Raw genomic sequence first — 16,639 nt, 5'->3', positions numbered from 1 at the left:
GTATTCAGCGACATCTCCTGTGAACACAAGGCACATATGCATGCCCCATACAGACAGCAGCCTAATTCAAAATCAGACCACAGAACCAATAACATTGCCCACTGTGCCCCTGTCTTCCTTCTTAAAACACTTCTCATCATAAGTAAGTACTATGTTCCAGATGCTAATGGGTGGACCTCAGAAGATGAGGGGATGGGATATGTAATATTTATACCAGTCAGTATCAGGACACAGTTATATTTCCTTGCTAGTTCCTATCAAAATTACAAAAGTATCACATCTCTATCACAGTGTTAGCGTAATTAAATCATATTATATCATTATCACACTGTCAGAGTAATTAAACTATGGCTTCCATGTATTAATAAATCTATGGCACTGTGCATGTTTTGACAATGCTTCTCTGTATCTGTCACAAATACTACTAATTGACGTAACTTCTCAATCCTCAGTTCCTCTCCTGAGTTCCAATTTTTAGTAATCTGCCTCACCTTCACTGTTAACATAGTTACTAGTAAATTATTATAAATGGGTTGCTGTGGCACCAATGAATGCTCAGCAAGCTTAATGTCAGATATATCTACCACAGATATAAGTTTCTAACTTGCCTATATGAAAAGAGACATATATATGTCTCAGAATGTGTGTCACAGATAGGTATGAGCCTTACAATGAGCACCATTCTACCTTAATAATGTCACAGTATGAACACAAAATTATTGATTTTAATAATTAGCTTAGTTTCTGGTGTCACTCAAGGGGATCTAGTATGCATGAGAGAACATGGTTAAAAGACCACATTGCTTTGCCAAGGATGGGTTGCACCTGCCCCCCCAGGCTTTTGGATGATGGCTAAAACTTTATGAACCCCTCTTAGAGCATTTTTTTAGGCTGCAAGCAACTTTATGTTGTTATTGCTCAGTGTTATGAGCCTAAAAAAAAAGCTCTGCACTCCTCAAGCAATCCTCATTCTGGAGAATGTAGACATCTTTACCATGACACAGATTTTGTTTAAAGTTGTAGAAAGTACTCTGGAAGTGCAAGGCTACACTGCCTTCCACACATTTAGGCCAACAACAGAACAGACTGGGGTCAAATGGGTTGGGGGTCTCTCAGTCTACAGTGGTAACAAACATACCTCCAAACTGGTTAAACAGGATAATACCATGGAGCTCATCCATGTGCAAGTCACCATGGGTAAGGTCCTTCACCGTATCATGGCTTGCAACAGGACACCATTTATGTCCAAAGAGTCTCACAACTCTTACCTAAGCCTACTAGAGGAACCCCCCATCCAGCCAAACACCCTATTCAAAGGTGACTTTAACTACCCTTCTATAAAATGGGAAATGTAAACTGCCTCAGACTCACAGGTACAATGCTTCCTGGACTTTATAAACACAAACACCCTAGAACATATAGTGCACACTCCAATCAAAGAGTCAAAATACTGGATCTGGTACTTACCAACATGTGTTCTGCATTTTCCTTTTGACACAAATAGAATATGATGGAGAGACAGATATGTGTCCCAAAGGATCTCTGCACTGTGGAATAGGCTTCCCATCCATGCAAAATAGAGTTCATCCCTGACACTATTCAAATGAATCCTTGACAACTGAATGGGAAATCATAAATTTACCCCTACTCTGACCCCCATGTCCCTTATGAACAGAGGCCATCAATAAGAAAAGCATTATCCTAACATCCTCCCATACAAATCCTTAGCTGTCTACCTACTAACATCCTCCCCCATATGATACTTGGGCCCAAAATGGTTTGGGGTGCATGGCTAGGCTTGTAAGGGCCCTACTTTTCTTTAGTTTTGTAACAACCTATGAATATATAAACCTTTAGCAAAAGTTGCTATACATAACTTTAGACATACTCCAACTTCAGGCAATCCCAAACAGTAAGTCCAAGTTCCCATACCCCCTTGTTCACATCTCCAAATATTCCTGATTGCACGTGAAAACAATCTGCCTAACCTACTTGGCATTTAAAAGTATTTGGGAATTTAGCACCAGACAAAACTTCTAAATCATCTCACGTTTGCATAGTTGATCATCTTATAAACCTTCTTCTTACAGAACATCTAGTACATCTGATAAATTTATATCATTCCTCTCAACATCTTAGCATAAGAAATCTGGATAAAGCCAAAAAGAATGGTGGGACACAGGACCCAGCATAGGGGCAGTTTTTAAATATTGTTCTTATAAACATAGAAGCTTCATAGAGTAAAGTCCATTTTCAGAAGGATATGAAGTTTGATTAAATGTCTGTCATTATTTAGTATCTTTCATCCTCAATAATTTGTCAGAAAAACATAAATTGTATGAGGAACAGACTAAAATATAAAGCAAAAAATGTGGTCATTGTGTGAAAATCTGTGCAGTTGAGAGGTGTGATCTAGAATAAATAGATCTACCCAGTTTTAAGCAATGCTGTTCTCCTACTTCATTTTTTTAAATTCTTGCTGAACTTTATAACATGCAGCTATCACTTTTTTATCTTCCCTTTCTCTGCTTGGATGTTCCACTGCACTAATGCAGGCCACATTTCTCTGTTCATGTCTCGGTCACATTGTTTCTGTCTTCTGCTTTATTACCAGAGATACCACATTGTCACCCTATATTAACTTATATTGTTCTTTTGCTTCTTTCTGTGTTTTTACCTCCCTTGTACAATGAGCTGATCCAATAACCCAATTTGGTAGAATTTTTTTACCTCTGAAACAGTTCTGATTTTGAATATCTATTCATCTTTACTCCAACTGGCAGCATGGCCAGATCCCACTGCTGGTAAAGCTGCTTAAAATGATTAGTAACAAACCAAATTCAATCCTCACTAGTGCTCTGTGAACAGAATTTGAGTGCATCTTACAGTTTCTCCCAAATGAAGACAGGAAATGCTGATCACCAGAAAATGAACTTTAATTAACTGCTTTCATCTCGCTAGAGTGGTATCAGATGGGAAAAAAATCTTCAAAAGACTTAAAATTCTAAAAAAAGCTTGCAGTTTCTCAACCATTTTTCTTTGATATTTAACTCTTCTTTCTCCTGTGCTCATTTCTAAGTCTCTGTTTGTTAATTACTTCCATTTGATCCCACCCCCAAGAATATTCAGTTATAATCTTTTAAGAAGCTATTTCATGTAGTCAAACTATATTGCAACCCATATGAACTGGGAAGATGTAATATAAACCTACTACTTAATAAGAAATATATAAAACTGTATACAATTCTACTTTATTTATAAAACATTCATAACTGTATAAGTACTTTCTAAAGTTTCTCAGCAATGTAAATCCGACCATCAGTCACACTTAAAGTGTATAGCTTAAGTTTATTTGCTGCCTCTGGACCTGCATCACAGGTGAGAAGAGTCTCTGGACCAGGCTGAGTACCCAGTTTAAATAGTAAATAATTAAAGAATAAACTTCGTTTTCTGGTGGTTGATACTTCTTACATTTATTTTGGGGTTACATTTGAGTTTGTCTAGAATGATATATTGTCTTGAGCATGTACTCATTACATCTAACAGCTTGTTAATAGACACCTCATTACATCTAAAAGTTTATTAGTACCCACCTTGTTACATCTAACAGCTTGCTAGTACCCACCTCATACATATAACAGTTTGCTAGTACCCACCTTGTTACATCTAACAGCTTGTTAGTACCCACCTTGTTACATCTAACAGCTTGCTAGTACCCACCTCACACATATAACAGTATGTTAGTACCCACCTTGTTACATCTAACAGCTTGCTAGTACCCACCTCATACATATAACAGTTTGTTAGTACCCACCTTGTTACATCTAACAGTTTGTTAGTACCCACCTCGCTACATCTAACAGCTTGTTAGTACCCACCTCATTACATCTAACAGTATGTTAGTACCCACCTTGTTACATCTAACAGATTGCTAGTACCCACCTCATACATCTAACAGTTTGTTAGTACCCACCTCATTACATCTAACAGTATGTTAGTACCCACCTCATTACATCTAACAGCTTGTTAGCACCATCTCATTACATCTAACAGTTTGTTAGTACCCACCTCATTACATCTAACAGCTTGTTAGTACCCACCTCATTACATCTAACAGTATGTTAGTACCCACCTTGTTACATCTAACAGTTTGTTAGTACCCACCTCGCTACATCTAACAGCTTGTTAGTACCCACCTCATTACATCTAACAGTATGTTAGTACCCACCTCGCTACATCTAACAGCTTGCTAGTACCCACCTCATACATCTAACAGTTTGTTAGTACCCACCTCGCTACATCTAACAGCTTGTTAGTACCCACCTCATTACATCTAACAGTATGTTAGTACCCACCTTGTTACATCTAACAGATTAATACCCACCTAGTTACATCTAACAGTTTGTTAATACCAACCTTTGTTACATCAGTTTGTTAGCACCTACTTCTTTACATCTAACAGTTTGTTAGTACCCACCTCATTACATCTAACAGTTTGTTCATGCCCACCTCATTACATCTAACAGTTTGCTAGTACCCAACTCATTACACCTAACAGTTTGTTAGTACCCACCTTTTTACATCTAACAGTTTGTTAGTACCCACCTCATTACATCTAACAGTATGTTAGTACCCACCTTGTTACATCTAACAGTTTGTTAGTACCCACCTCATTAGATCTCACAGTTTTTTAGTACCCACCTCGTTATATCTAATAGTTTGTTAATACCCACCTTGTTACATCTAACAGTTTTATACCAACTTTGTTACATCTAACAGTTTAATACCCACCTCTTTACATCTAACAGTTTGTTAGTACCCACCTCATTATATCTAACAATTTGTTCATACCCGCTTCATTACATCAAACAGTTTGTTAGTACCCACCTCCTTACATCTAACAGTTTTTTAGTACCCACCTTCTTACATCTAACAGTTTGTTCATATCCACCTCATTACATATAACTGTTTGTTAGTACCCACCTTGTTATATCTAACAGTTTGTAAGTACCCACCTCTTTACATCTAACAGTTTGTTAGCACCCACCTCATTAGATCTCACAGTTTGTTAGTACCCACCTCAAAATATCTAATAGTTTAATACCAACCTTGTTACATGTAATAGTTTAATACCCACCTCATTACATCTAACAGTTTTACACCCAAATCTTTACATCTGTTTTTTAGTACCCACCTCATTATATCTAACAGATTAATACCCTCCTAGTTGCATCTAACAGTCTGTTAATACCAACCTTGTTACATGTAACAGTTTGCTAATACCCACCTCATTACATCTAACAGTTTGTTAATACCCACCTCTTTACATCTAACAATTTGTTAGTACCCACCTCATTATATCTAAAAGTTTGTTCATACCCACCTCATTACATCTAACAGTTTGTTAGTACCCACCTCCTTACATCTAACAGTTTGTTAGTACCCACCTCTTTACATCTAACAGTTTGTTAGTACCCACCTCACTAGATCTCACAGTTTGTTAGTACCCACCTCTTTACATCTAACAGTTTGTTAGTACCCACCTCACTAGATCTCACAGTTTGTTAGTACCCACCTCGTTATATCTAATAGTTTGTAAATACCAACCTTGTTACATGTAGCAGTTTGTTAATACCCACCTCATTACATGTAACACTTTTATAACCACCTTGTTACATCTAATAGTTTGTTAATACCAGCATTGTTACATCTAACAGTTTGTTAATACCAACCTCATTACATCTAACAGTTTGATAATACCCACCTCTTTACATCTAACAGTTTGTTAGTACTCACCTTGTTACATGTAACAGTTTGCTAATACCCACCTCATTATATCTAACAGTTTGTTAATACCCACCTCATTACATCTAACAGCTTGATAATACCCACCTCCTTACATCTAACAATTTGTTAGTATCCACCTCTTTACATGTAACACTTTTATAACCGCCTTGTTACATCTAACAGATTGTTAATACCCACCTAGTTGCATCTAACAGTTTGTTAATACCAACCTCACATCTTTTCAGACTCTGAGGACCTTCACTTAGAAGTAGAAAATAAAATCCACAAGAAGATAAACAAAGTTATGTTCATTACTTGTTGGTGCGCAACCTGACAGCTACCAGCTACAACAACCTCTGATTACATTATGGAATTTTATAATGGCATTCAAGAACCTCAGCAATAGTGGAATATTCTGGAAACTGATAATTATGTATGTGAATATGTCAATCCCAGCTAAGGATTCTGTGTATCTTGTAATTTCATTGTTTCCATAAAATGCACAGCACTAACCAGCATAAGAATCTCCTCAATCGGTCTGGAAAATGTGGTTAATAAAACAGATCATCTGGAAGCTAGGCTTATTTACAATCAGGCCATTGCAATGTAGATTAATCCTCAACATAATGTATCTGTCCTGGTAATGTAACATTATTACTACTATTTCTTTGAGAGAAAAGGAGATTGACTGCCATCCTATCAAAAAAAGAAGGAGAAAAGAACAATGTGATAGAAATGTATAAAGCTGATTCTGCCTCTGCTTCTGAATGATTTACATTTGACATGTCTTCAGGTAATTTAGGAAAACCATTTATATTTATATCGCACCTCCATTCTCACTGGAAATTTTGGAAAAGTGGCTTTTATTACCTACCCCCTTTTATTGATTTTCCTAATTTTTGTTCTTTTTTATTGATCTGTGACTGCCTTCCAGCTAGACAGCTATCAGAACCGAACTTGTATAACTAAGCAGTAGCAATTTTTAAAAAACAAAACACCAGTACATTTCTGACACCTTCTAAATCATAAAACAGGATACACAAAAGACTGACAGACGCACATTGCTGATACTCTATTCCTGACAGACAGTAAGCAGTTGTTACCACATTTCTTAACATTTCCTTAATGCAGCAAAAATTAGATAGCATTTATTATTACATTTATGCTTTGGCATAGAACATTGCTGTTTCACCCTGTAAAGATTCAACGTGGTTTCTATTACTTAGGGAGAAAACTATGTGATTCATACCCTGACCTTACTAATTGTTCAGCAAGGATGTCTGACCTCTGCAAGCCAGAGAGCTACTCAGAGTCCTCCATGCTGGGCACTGTCAGTCCTTTCAGACTTTGCAAAGCAGGCTTGCATGTTCAAACCACAAAACAACACTGGAAGAAAAGTCATCTGTCCACAGTCCTAAGATCCGAAATGTACACTCACTCAGTAAATGTGTGCCAAATATCCCCAGTTTTCATAATGAATCAGAAACAGATATTCATGAAACTCCAAAAAGCAACTGCTTTAAAACAAACACTGACATTCTATATTTCCACTAAATTTCATTAGCATAAACATTCCAAATACCGTACTCATGAATATTCTTACCAGTATGGATGCCTCGAAGAATGTTTTTTTGAAAAATCTAAAATATATCCTGAAACTGCATCAGTTTAATACCATTTTGGTTTCTCATTATTTCATAGGATTGAGCAAAAAATATATATTTATAATAACTCTGTTGTGATTTCATTTTATTCCCCTTTTTTACTGAATTCATATTCCATTACTTGTTGGTCTACGGTAATATTTTAATCTGAAATTCTAATGAACTTGTCAAGTATACATTGTTAAATATCGATAGCAAGTGTAATGCTAAGGCTTATGGGTTACTCGTGTGCATGCATGTTTAATTTTTGCACATTATTTGTGCTTTATATAGCTTTTTTATATTTTATATTTACATATAATTGGTTTGCTTGTGTCTCATGTCATTTTCCAATAAGGATCTTTATGGTTAAGTCCAACCACACAGACAAATCTAAATAAATAAGCAAACTTTGCTGTCTCATATGTATGAAGGATTTGCTAAACTGTTTGAATGTATATCTTGCTGTAATTTTTGGTTTAAATGTTTTTCAATGAAAAGTAGGACATATTCTTTTACTGTAGAATAAAGGGCTTTCAATAATAACTGCCCCTCAAAGGAAGGTTCAGCTGAGGAGAATGACAATTACAATTACAAACATATTCCGCAGCTTTCCACCATTTACAGGGAATATATCAGGAGTTAAGGTGTGTCAGTCAAGCATCAGTGATGCTGCCCAGACTTACAGTTACAAATGGTACAGCAGCAGCCTGTGACAGATTCATTAATTGTACTTTAGTATATCCTGAGGAATGTAAACTACAACAAGCAGTGAAATACTAAATGCATTTTATATAGGCAGTTACATAGCTCTGTTTTTAATGTGCTGCTTAGTTTCATACTAACTTATATTTATGTGAATATTTCAGTGCATGTTTCCACGTTAGTCAGATAAACAGAGTATTTTTTTCAAGATTGACTTCCAGCCCAGAGGATTGGTCTGTTATAGTGTACTAATAATACTGATGTGATATGAAAGTTAAGATACAAAAATACTAAGGGAAATGTACATGTATCTGGAAAAATTGTAAACTAGCATTCTCATTCACGCCAATAGTGGTGATTTTAATTTCAATATTTCATCATTCATCTTCCATGTTATATGTTCAATATTACCAGAATAAAATAAAATTGTAAACTCACCTTTTTCATTAGTTTGTAAAATTTCTGCTTGGAGTTTCTTAGCTTGCTTTAATTCAGTTCCACAGTAAGTATTCTCATACAAGTTGTTTTCCATGATCTTCAACAATTTTTGGAAAGACTGTTAGCTTGATAAATTTTTTCAATCTGAAGTTTTTAAAATCTCCAGATTTCGTAGGCAGAATAAACTAGATGCTGATATTTCTACAGCTAGATACCACAATGTGATATAAACAACAGGAACACAGAAGCTTGACAATGTGTTCTTATGATCAAAGGAGGAACTTACAGATCAAAATAATTTTGGGGCTCAGTAATATTTTTTGCAAGTTATATTATGGAGAAGTTAACAGTTTCTGTTGTCTCAAAATAACACATGCAAATTTGTATGACCAATGGATACCAGTTATGCAACCAATAACACATGCAAAAAAATTTCTGTAACTGACACTTAGCTTTGCATATCCTGTTCAGCTTTTTATTTATTTATTTTCTGCAACTTTGTGGGTAGCATTTAAGATAGGAAAAACTTACCTCTACAAGTACTCTGGAATGCACTTCAGTGTTACTCAGGCAATTTTATTTATTGTATTTCATGATTATAAAAACAACAAATCATTAATAATGGTATACGTTTTTTAAGTTAAACAAATAAACACGTACGTTAATAAGGTTGACCACATCAAATGAAACACTGGGCAATGCAGACATGATATTTCAATAACTTGTATTCATTAAGCAGCTCTAGACAATCCCTAGGATTTAATAAAATCTGTGTAGGCATCATGTAGAGCCTACATGGAATGTATCCATGTACATGGCCACAGTTGCCCCTCAGCGGTGTGCAATGTATATTAACCATGGCATGCAGCCAAGAGACAGCATAGGGACAGGGATATTGAATCCATGTAGGGAGAAGTGTAGAGGCTACCCGTGGTTGTGGATGCCTGGTCAGGTGTTATATTCAGGGTGAGGCTTCCTGTAATACTCCACACTACTGCTGAAATGCTTTGAATTGTTTTAAATGTGTAATATTTTATTGTTAATTTTTTCCCTCTCTGTATGTTTGCGCGGAGCATAGCAATGCCAAGCTGAGCTCACATACAGACAGCTGACACCTGCTACACATCTAAAAATAGAAACCAGATGCAATTAATTATCATAATTAAATATATATTTTAATTGCCATTTGCAAAGTGTGGCACTTATAGATACAGAGCCAACACCTGCCAGATACCTAAAAATAGAAACTGCCTGTTATTAATTATTTACTTCTGTGTCTGTTTATGTGTCTTTGTGTGGCATGGCATGGTGTTCATCATCGTTAACAGGTAGACCAGTAGTTTATGTGAAGTTATACTAGTTTTCATAATATCCAAGTAGCTAAATGGGTAGAGTTACAGCCTAATGTGCAGTAGATTCTGGGTTCAAGTCCGTAGCAGGCATAAGATGTCTGTAATTTAATTTAGTATTTATGTTTAATTTTAAAAACAAAATTGTGAAATATGCCACTGCTATGCTTTGCTGAGCACTGCTTAAATATGCTTATGGCTGCTACTGTTTGTGCAGTGCTAGGCTTCTGTAGAAAACTGCAAGGAACCACCACGATAGGTAAACAATTTATTTTAACAAGAGAAACAAGCCATGCTTCATCAGGTTACATTAATCAATTAAAACTCAGTGCTTAAATATAAAAGACACTCCCAATTACCTAATCTAAAGCATCAATTAAAACAATCAATTAATTCATTTAAAAATCAATGAATTCATTTAAAAAGATAGCACCAATATAGCAACAGGCTTTGAATGAACAAAGCCGTTTAAACATACGTGACTTTTCTATGTATATATACCCATTGGAAAGGCAGCAAAAGAGAATATTCCATCTGCAAAGACAAGCATCGTATTCAGTTTGTATGGCTCAGCCTAGATATTAATAACAGTTTCATATCTCAACACCGGAACCAAAAATCTACCTATTTCACATTATAACATAAAGCATTATGACAATGTAAATGTAAACAACAAAACATATAAATTTATAAATAAATAAATATCTAAATACTAATTCATATACTACACTATTATTAACGTATTATGTACAATATTTATTCCATACTTATACTATCAAATTATTATTTATACAATACTTTCATTGAATTCTCAATACTACTACATAAGAGATCTGAAAAAGGGGGATGTAAAAAATGAAATGAAATAAAATAAAATAAACTAAATGGATATATAATATTGATGCATACACATAACTATTGCTAAAATAAATCATGTACTATATTTATAGGATACTTATATTATCAGTTCATTACTCATATAATACTTACATTGAATGACAAAATTTTAAAAGATGAAAAATAAAAGTGAGATGAAACAAGAATGAACTAAACTAAACACAGCATAACAAAACAAAGTAGAGGAGAACGGAATGAAAAATTCATCCATCTCCTAGTAAAGCTGGTCGAATACTGACCACTGAATTCAGACCAGGTTCAACATGAGATCTGAAACTTAGAATCCACCTCAATTCATGAAGTTCAAGGGTTCCCATTACATTCCCTTCTCTTTTATTTTTGTGCACAATCTGAATAACCCTAAATTTAAAGAGATGCCGGGGGAACTGCTGACAATGCTTTGCCAATGCATTATTGGTATTCCCCTTCCTTATATCATATACATGATTATACATGCGATCTTTAAGCCTCCTAGAAGTCATACCTACATAATATGCATCACATGAATCACAGGTGGCTAAATAAATGATGTTACTCGAATCACATGTAGCATAAAATGTGGGTGTAAAAGTTGTATTTATACCAGGTACTTCAAAAGTCTGACTCTTCGATATGTACTTACACATGCTACATTTAGTGCATGAATATGTACCCTTCTTATAACATGACCTAATGTCCAACTGCTGGACATTCATCTTGTCATTACAAAGTAACCTCTTTAGGTTCAGGCTATTACTAAATCTAAAAACAGGTCTTTCACCCACTAGCTGTGACAAGGTTGAATCAAGAAGGAGAATTTTCCAATTATTCTGCACAATGCCCATGATATGTTGTATATCATTCGTGTATTTGATGCTAAAAGGCAATCTTACTTCATTCCTCTTAAAATAACGGCTAAAACCTGCTTTTTTAACATATGCAGGAGTCTCGAGTGTGGTCGAAATTAAATCATCCACTAAAGCTGCAGGATAGCCTCTATTAATAAAACAACTCTTTTGATAATCAACCAGAGTATATATATCCTCCTGCTTACTACAAAGTCTAGATATTCTTGTTACCTGCCCTTTTATTACATTTGGTGCATGCTATCATAATGGAGGATTCCATTTCTCCAGCATGGCTTTCTATATAATGTTGTAGTAATTTTATTGTTGCCTTCTTTGGTGAGAGTAATATCCAAAAAATTTACATGACTTAATGAATACTCAAAAGTAAATTTCAGAAATGAGGTTGTAGATTCCATATATAGTGAATCTATATCATTGTTCCAAAAAGGATATCATCCACTATATAGAATTATATTCTCAATCTCATTGTCAAAGATGAATCTCCTTTCCCATTGATAAATAACTAAGTTTGCATATTGCCCATAGCCACTCCCATGTTTTTGTCATATATTTGGTCTCCAAAAAAAAACATTTTGTTTAACACCATATCTATAACAAACTACAGACTAGCATCTGGTCAGTATTGTCCAATGAACCATGTATATGTAAGCATTCCCTAATGGCCTCCAAGCCAAAATCATTTGGGATGCTTGTAAACAGATTCTTAATATCCAATGTTACCATTAGATATTCTCTCTGTATATTTTTTACATAGGTCCTGTTTTTAAGTCTCTTGTATTTCCATAAAGGACCTAACTTCATTCTCTGTCACCCAATGCCTACCTGAGACTATAGGGCATAGAGGAGGTGGATGCAAACCTGTATTTATTTTTGGGAGACCTTATTTATTGGTATCAGAGAGGAATCAATCAACAAAAAGTCATATAAACTTTTGTCTATACATCTACACATCAGAAGGTCATGCAATGTGCTCACCTCCTCACTAAAAAAATCTACTGTCAATTTATCTTTCATTTGTAAAGCTGAGCTGAGTCATTATTATCATGCAAACATAAACACTAAAACAAAAGGTCAGGTGTCCATAGCCCCACTATTCTTTTTTTTGAATGTAATGTCATCATTATTACATTATTATCAAGACAATGCTTTTTGGTTGATATTTAAATTAACATATACACACTTGTGCTTCTCACTTGTCTATATAGTCATGTTCAAAGTCAGTCCTAAAACATATTACAATATACATTCAAAATGGCCATTCATAAAACCGATCTTTTGCATACACTTTCTGTGTACATGGGATGATGTACACAAAAAAGTCAGAAAAGTATAGTCAGAAAATAATACCTTAAGTGAAAGTCTTCTTGCAAAAAACACGCGCTATCAATGTTTCTGAAAGTTCACTTCCTAAGGAGAAGGACAAGCCTTTATTAAGGAGGATTGCTCATCCGTAAAAAAAAAAAAATTAAGAAACAAAAAGTAAGAAAAAAAACATTTCAATTTTGCGGCCACAATTTTTCTCCTCTGTTTATTCTTCCTCTCGCTCTGCTTATGTCTCCCCTTTATTTTGCACCAGGATTTTCTGGGTAGTAGAAAGTTAGAGGAATTAAATCAAAAACAGGTCTTAGTCCTCTTACATCTTTTAAATCAATCCCTAGTACTGTGTGCTCTGCAGTGTATTCCCTGTTGGGTCCCTGTTCGTGGCTGATTAGTTCAACATTATTTAGGAGATTATTCACTGTCATTGCATCCATATTGATTGGATACATCTGCTCAACAAAATTCATTGGGCAAAAATTCATTGAGGGGACATTATTTACATTGAGCATAGTTGTACATTTATATTAAATCTGGACCATCTGAAATCTACAAAAATCTGGACCTTTTTAATTTAATTTGCTCAAGCTTGCTGCTATATAGCATAATCTGCCTAAGCATGTTGTTGAGAAGTTTTATGCTCACCTTCCACTTTGGCAACTAGATCTAGTTCGATAAAATATTCTATTAATAGATGGATATATTTTGTGCCAAAGTCAATATTCTCTGCCATATAAGCCATGAAGCTTATATAGGTTCTCCAAAGTTCTCAGGAGCCATAGAAAGTCTTGTAAATTCTCCGCATTGGAGGAGACAAGAGCTGAGTATTATGTGAAAAAATTAATTAAGGAGGATTCTCCTGATGAAATTCCAGATTAGTCAGTCAGTACACACTTCCCGTGCTTGGATTGTAATCAAGCTCTATTATTTAAGAATCCCATCGTGTTGTTGGTCAAAAAAAATAAAAAAAAAAAACAAAAATAATAGCAGCAAGCAAAGAATGACCATCCGAAGGTTCCTTCCAATGCCAAAAGGATGAATATGTAGAAAATTGCAAGGAACCACCACGATAGGTAAACAATTTATTTTAACAAGAGAAACAAGCGCTTTCACGCACCACCATGGCGCGCTTCATCAGGTTACATTAATCAATTAAAACTCAGTGCTTAAATATAAAAGACACTCCCAATTACCTAATCTAAAGCATCAATTAAAACAATCAATTAATTCATTTAAAAATCAATTAATTCATTTAAAAAGATAGCACCAATATAGCAACAGGCTTTGAATGAACAAAGCCGTTTAAACATACGTGACTTTTCTATGTATATATACCCATTGGAAAGGCAGCAAAAGAGAATATTCCATCTGCAAAGACAAGCATTGTATTCAGTTTGTATGGCTCAGCCTAGATATTAATAACAGTTTCATGTCTCAACACCGGAACCAAAAATCTACCTATTTCACATTATAACATAAAGCATTATGACAATGTAAATGTAAACAACAAACCATATAAATTTATAAATAAATAAATATCTAAATACTAATTCATATACTACACTATTATTAACATATTATGTACAATATTTATTCCATACTTATACTATCAAATTATTATTTATACAATACTTTCATTGAATTCCCAATACTACTACAAGAATGTAAAAAAATGAAATAAAATAAAATAAACTAAATGGATATATAATATAATATAATATATAATATAATATAATATAATATAATATAATACATACACATAACTATTGCTAAAATAAATCATGTACTATATTTATAGGATACTTATATTATCAATTCATTACTCATATAATACTTACATTCAATGACAAATGCTAGGCTTCGCTAAAACATTGGTCATGTGTGTTTTCTTACTGCTTAACTGGTTTGTGTGCTGCTAAGTGATGCAGCACTTTTTTGAATATTGCTGAATTACATGTAAGGACAGGAAAACAGCCTATATTAGCTGCAATAGGTAGAAATTCTGCACCATTGTTTAGAGTCTCAAAAGTGCAACAGAAACCAAAACAAACCACAACACCAAGCCTCTGAAGAACACCAGGAAAGAAATATATTTAGTGTACTCCACTTTAATGACCGCTTTCATCCACATAGACTTCCCCAGAAACAAAAGTTCACAATACAAATACACTTATAAAGCATACCCAATAAACAAACCAATGATATCATAATAAATTAATTATTCCAATTAAAACAATAAAAGTGACAGAACAACCATAACATCTTGTTAAATACAACATAAATATGTTATATTATTTCAATACGTCTCCTACGATTTTTTAAAAAACATTTGATGTTAATAATGTTGTTTAAACCAGGTTTGTGATCTGCCATCAATTTAATTTGCCATCTAGCTTCCCTTTGTTCTAAATAGGCTTTGAAATCTCCCCCTCTTTTGTCATGTTGACCTTGTTCCAAAATGGAAACTAAAACTTATAAAAAACGATGCATTCCACACTATGCTTGTATACGGCACTATTCAAATCTTTCTTCCTAATACTATACACGTGTTCCCTAATCCTTTTAAATAATTGTCTGGTAGTCATACCCACATAAAATTCCAGACATTTGTCACAAATGGCCACATAAAAAACTCCCTGAGTTTTACAGTTATACACTCCTAAGACCCCCAATGGTGGAATCTAAATGGGAAAGTTCTATATATGGTCCTACTAAAATAATGGAACAACCAGAACATTTATACTTATCCTTAGGTTTATCAGAAAGGAAAGTAGGCTAAAGATTCAAACTTGTGTCCCTCTCCTTTTCTAGTATGGTTTTCAAATTGTAATCTTTTCTATAAGCAGACATTGGTTTGGGACCTACTACTTTCAATAAATCTGAATTGCCCTCTATAATTTTCCAGTTTTTCTCTACAATGTTAGGTAACTCTGTTCCATCTGAGTTCATTTGTAAATTAAAACATAAATGACTGTTGTCATTGTTTCTATTGCTATTATTACCACCATCTTCACTTATGCCTTTCTTCAGAATGGGATAATGATGACTCTCTCTTCTGTCCCACACATACCTGGCTAATTCATTTAAATAATTTAACTCATGCCCCCTGTGGCTGAAGAGTTCAATAATAAATTGAAATTCCTCAGCCAACAGTGAATCTTCACTAGTCATACGGCTAGCTCCAATGAATTGCCCTTTAGGCATATTCTTTTTAATAAAAGTGGGATGTTGGCTAGAAGAATGTAAATAGCTGTTCATGAAAGTCTTTTTTTCTGTGAATTTGGCTGATAAAACCATGGTGTTTTTCACTCCAAAACAAATGAACATCCAAGTAATTAATCTCAAAACCTGTGTCACCTAACACAAATTTAAGAAATTCAGATTTAACATTCATCTTGGCTACAAAGTACGCCACAGAATAAAAATTACCTGTTAAAATGAACACCAAGTCATCGATAAATCTTCTATAATAAATAACATTAAATTCATTTATTAATAGGTTCAGAATCAAATGCTCCCACCACTCCATAGTTATGTTAGCAAAACAAGGTGCTGCCAGGGAACCCATAGCAACACCCTGGACCTGCTTGTAGAATTGTCCATTAAACAAAAAATAATTGCTGTGTAAAAGTATCTCTAATAACTCACAACAAAA

At 34.4% G+C, this 16,639-nt stretch overlaps 1 protein-coding gene across 1 annotated transcript in view; it reads right to left on the bottom strand.

Moving 5' to 3' along the window:
* Nucleotides 1-8,858, bottom strand: part of LOC122808673 (CD209 antigen-like protein E) — a 1,434,655-nt gene extending 1,425,797 nt beyond the window's left edge. Inside the window, exon 1 of the mRNA XM_044079651.1 lies at nt 8,574-8,858. Within this exon, the coding sequence (XP_043935586.1) occupies nt 8,574-8,667 (94 nt within the window). The 5' untranslated portion in view covers nt 8,668-8,858. The remainder of the gene's footprint in view (nt 1-8,573) is intronic.
* Nucleotides 8,859-16,639: the final 7,781 nt, after the last annotated feature.

Source organism: Protopterus annectens, chromosome 8.part0 (genome assembly GCF_019279795.1).
Source record: "Protopterus annectens isolate FY-2018-M chromosome 8.part0, PAN1.0, whole genome shotgun sequence".
Taxonomy (NCBI): domain Eukaryota; kingdom Metazoa; phylum Chordata; order Ceratodontiformes; family Protopteridae; genus Protopterus; species Protopterus annectens.
This window is presented reverse-complemented; position numbering and strand designations above follow the sequence as displayed.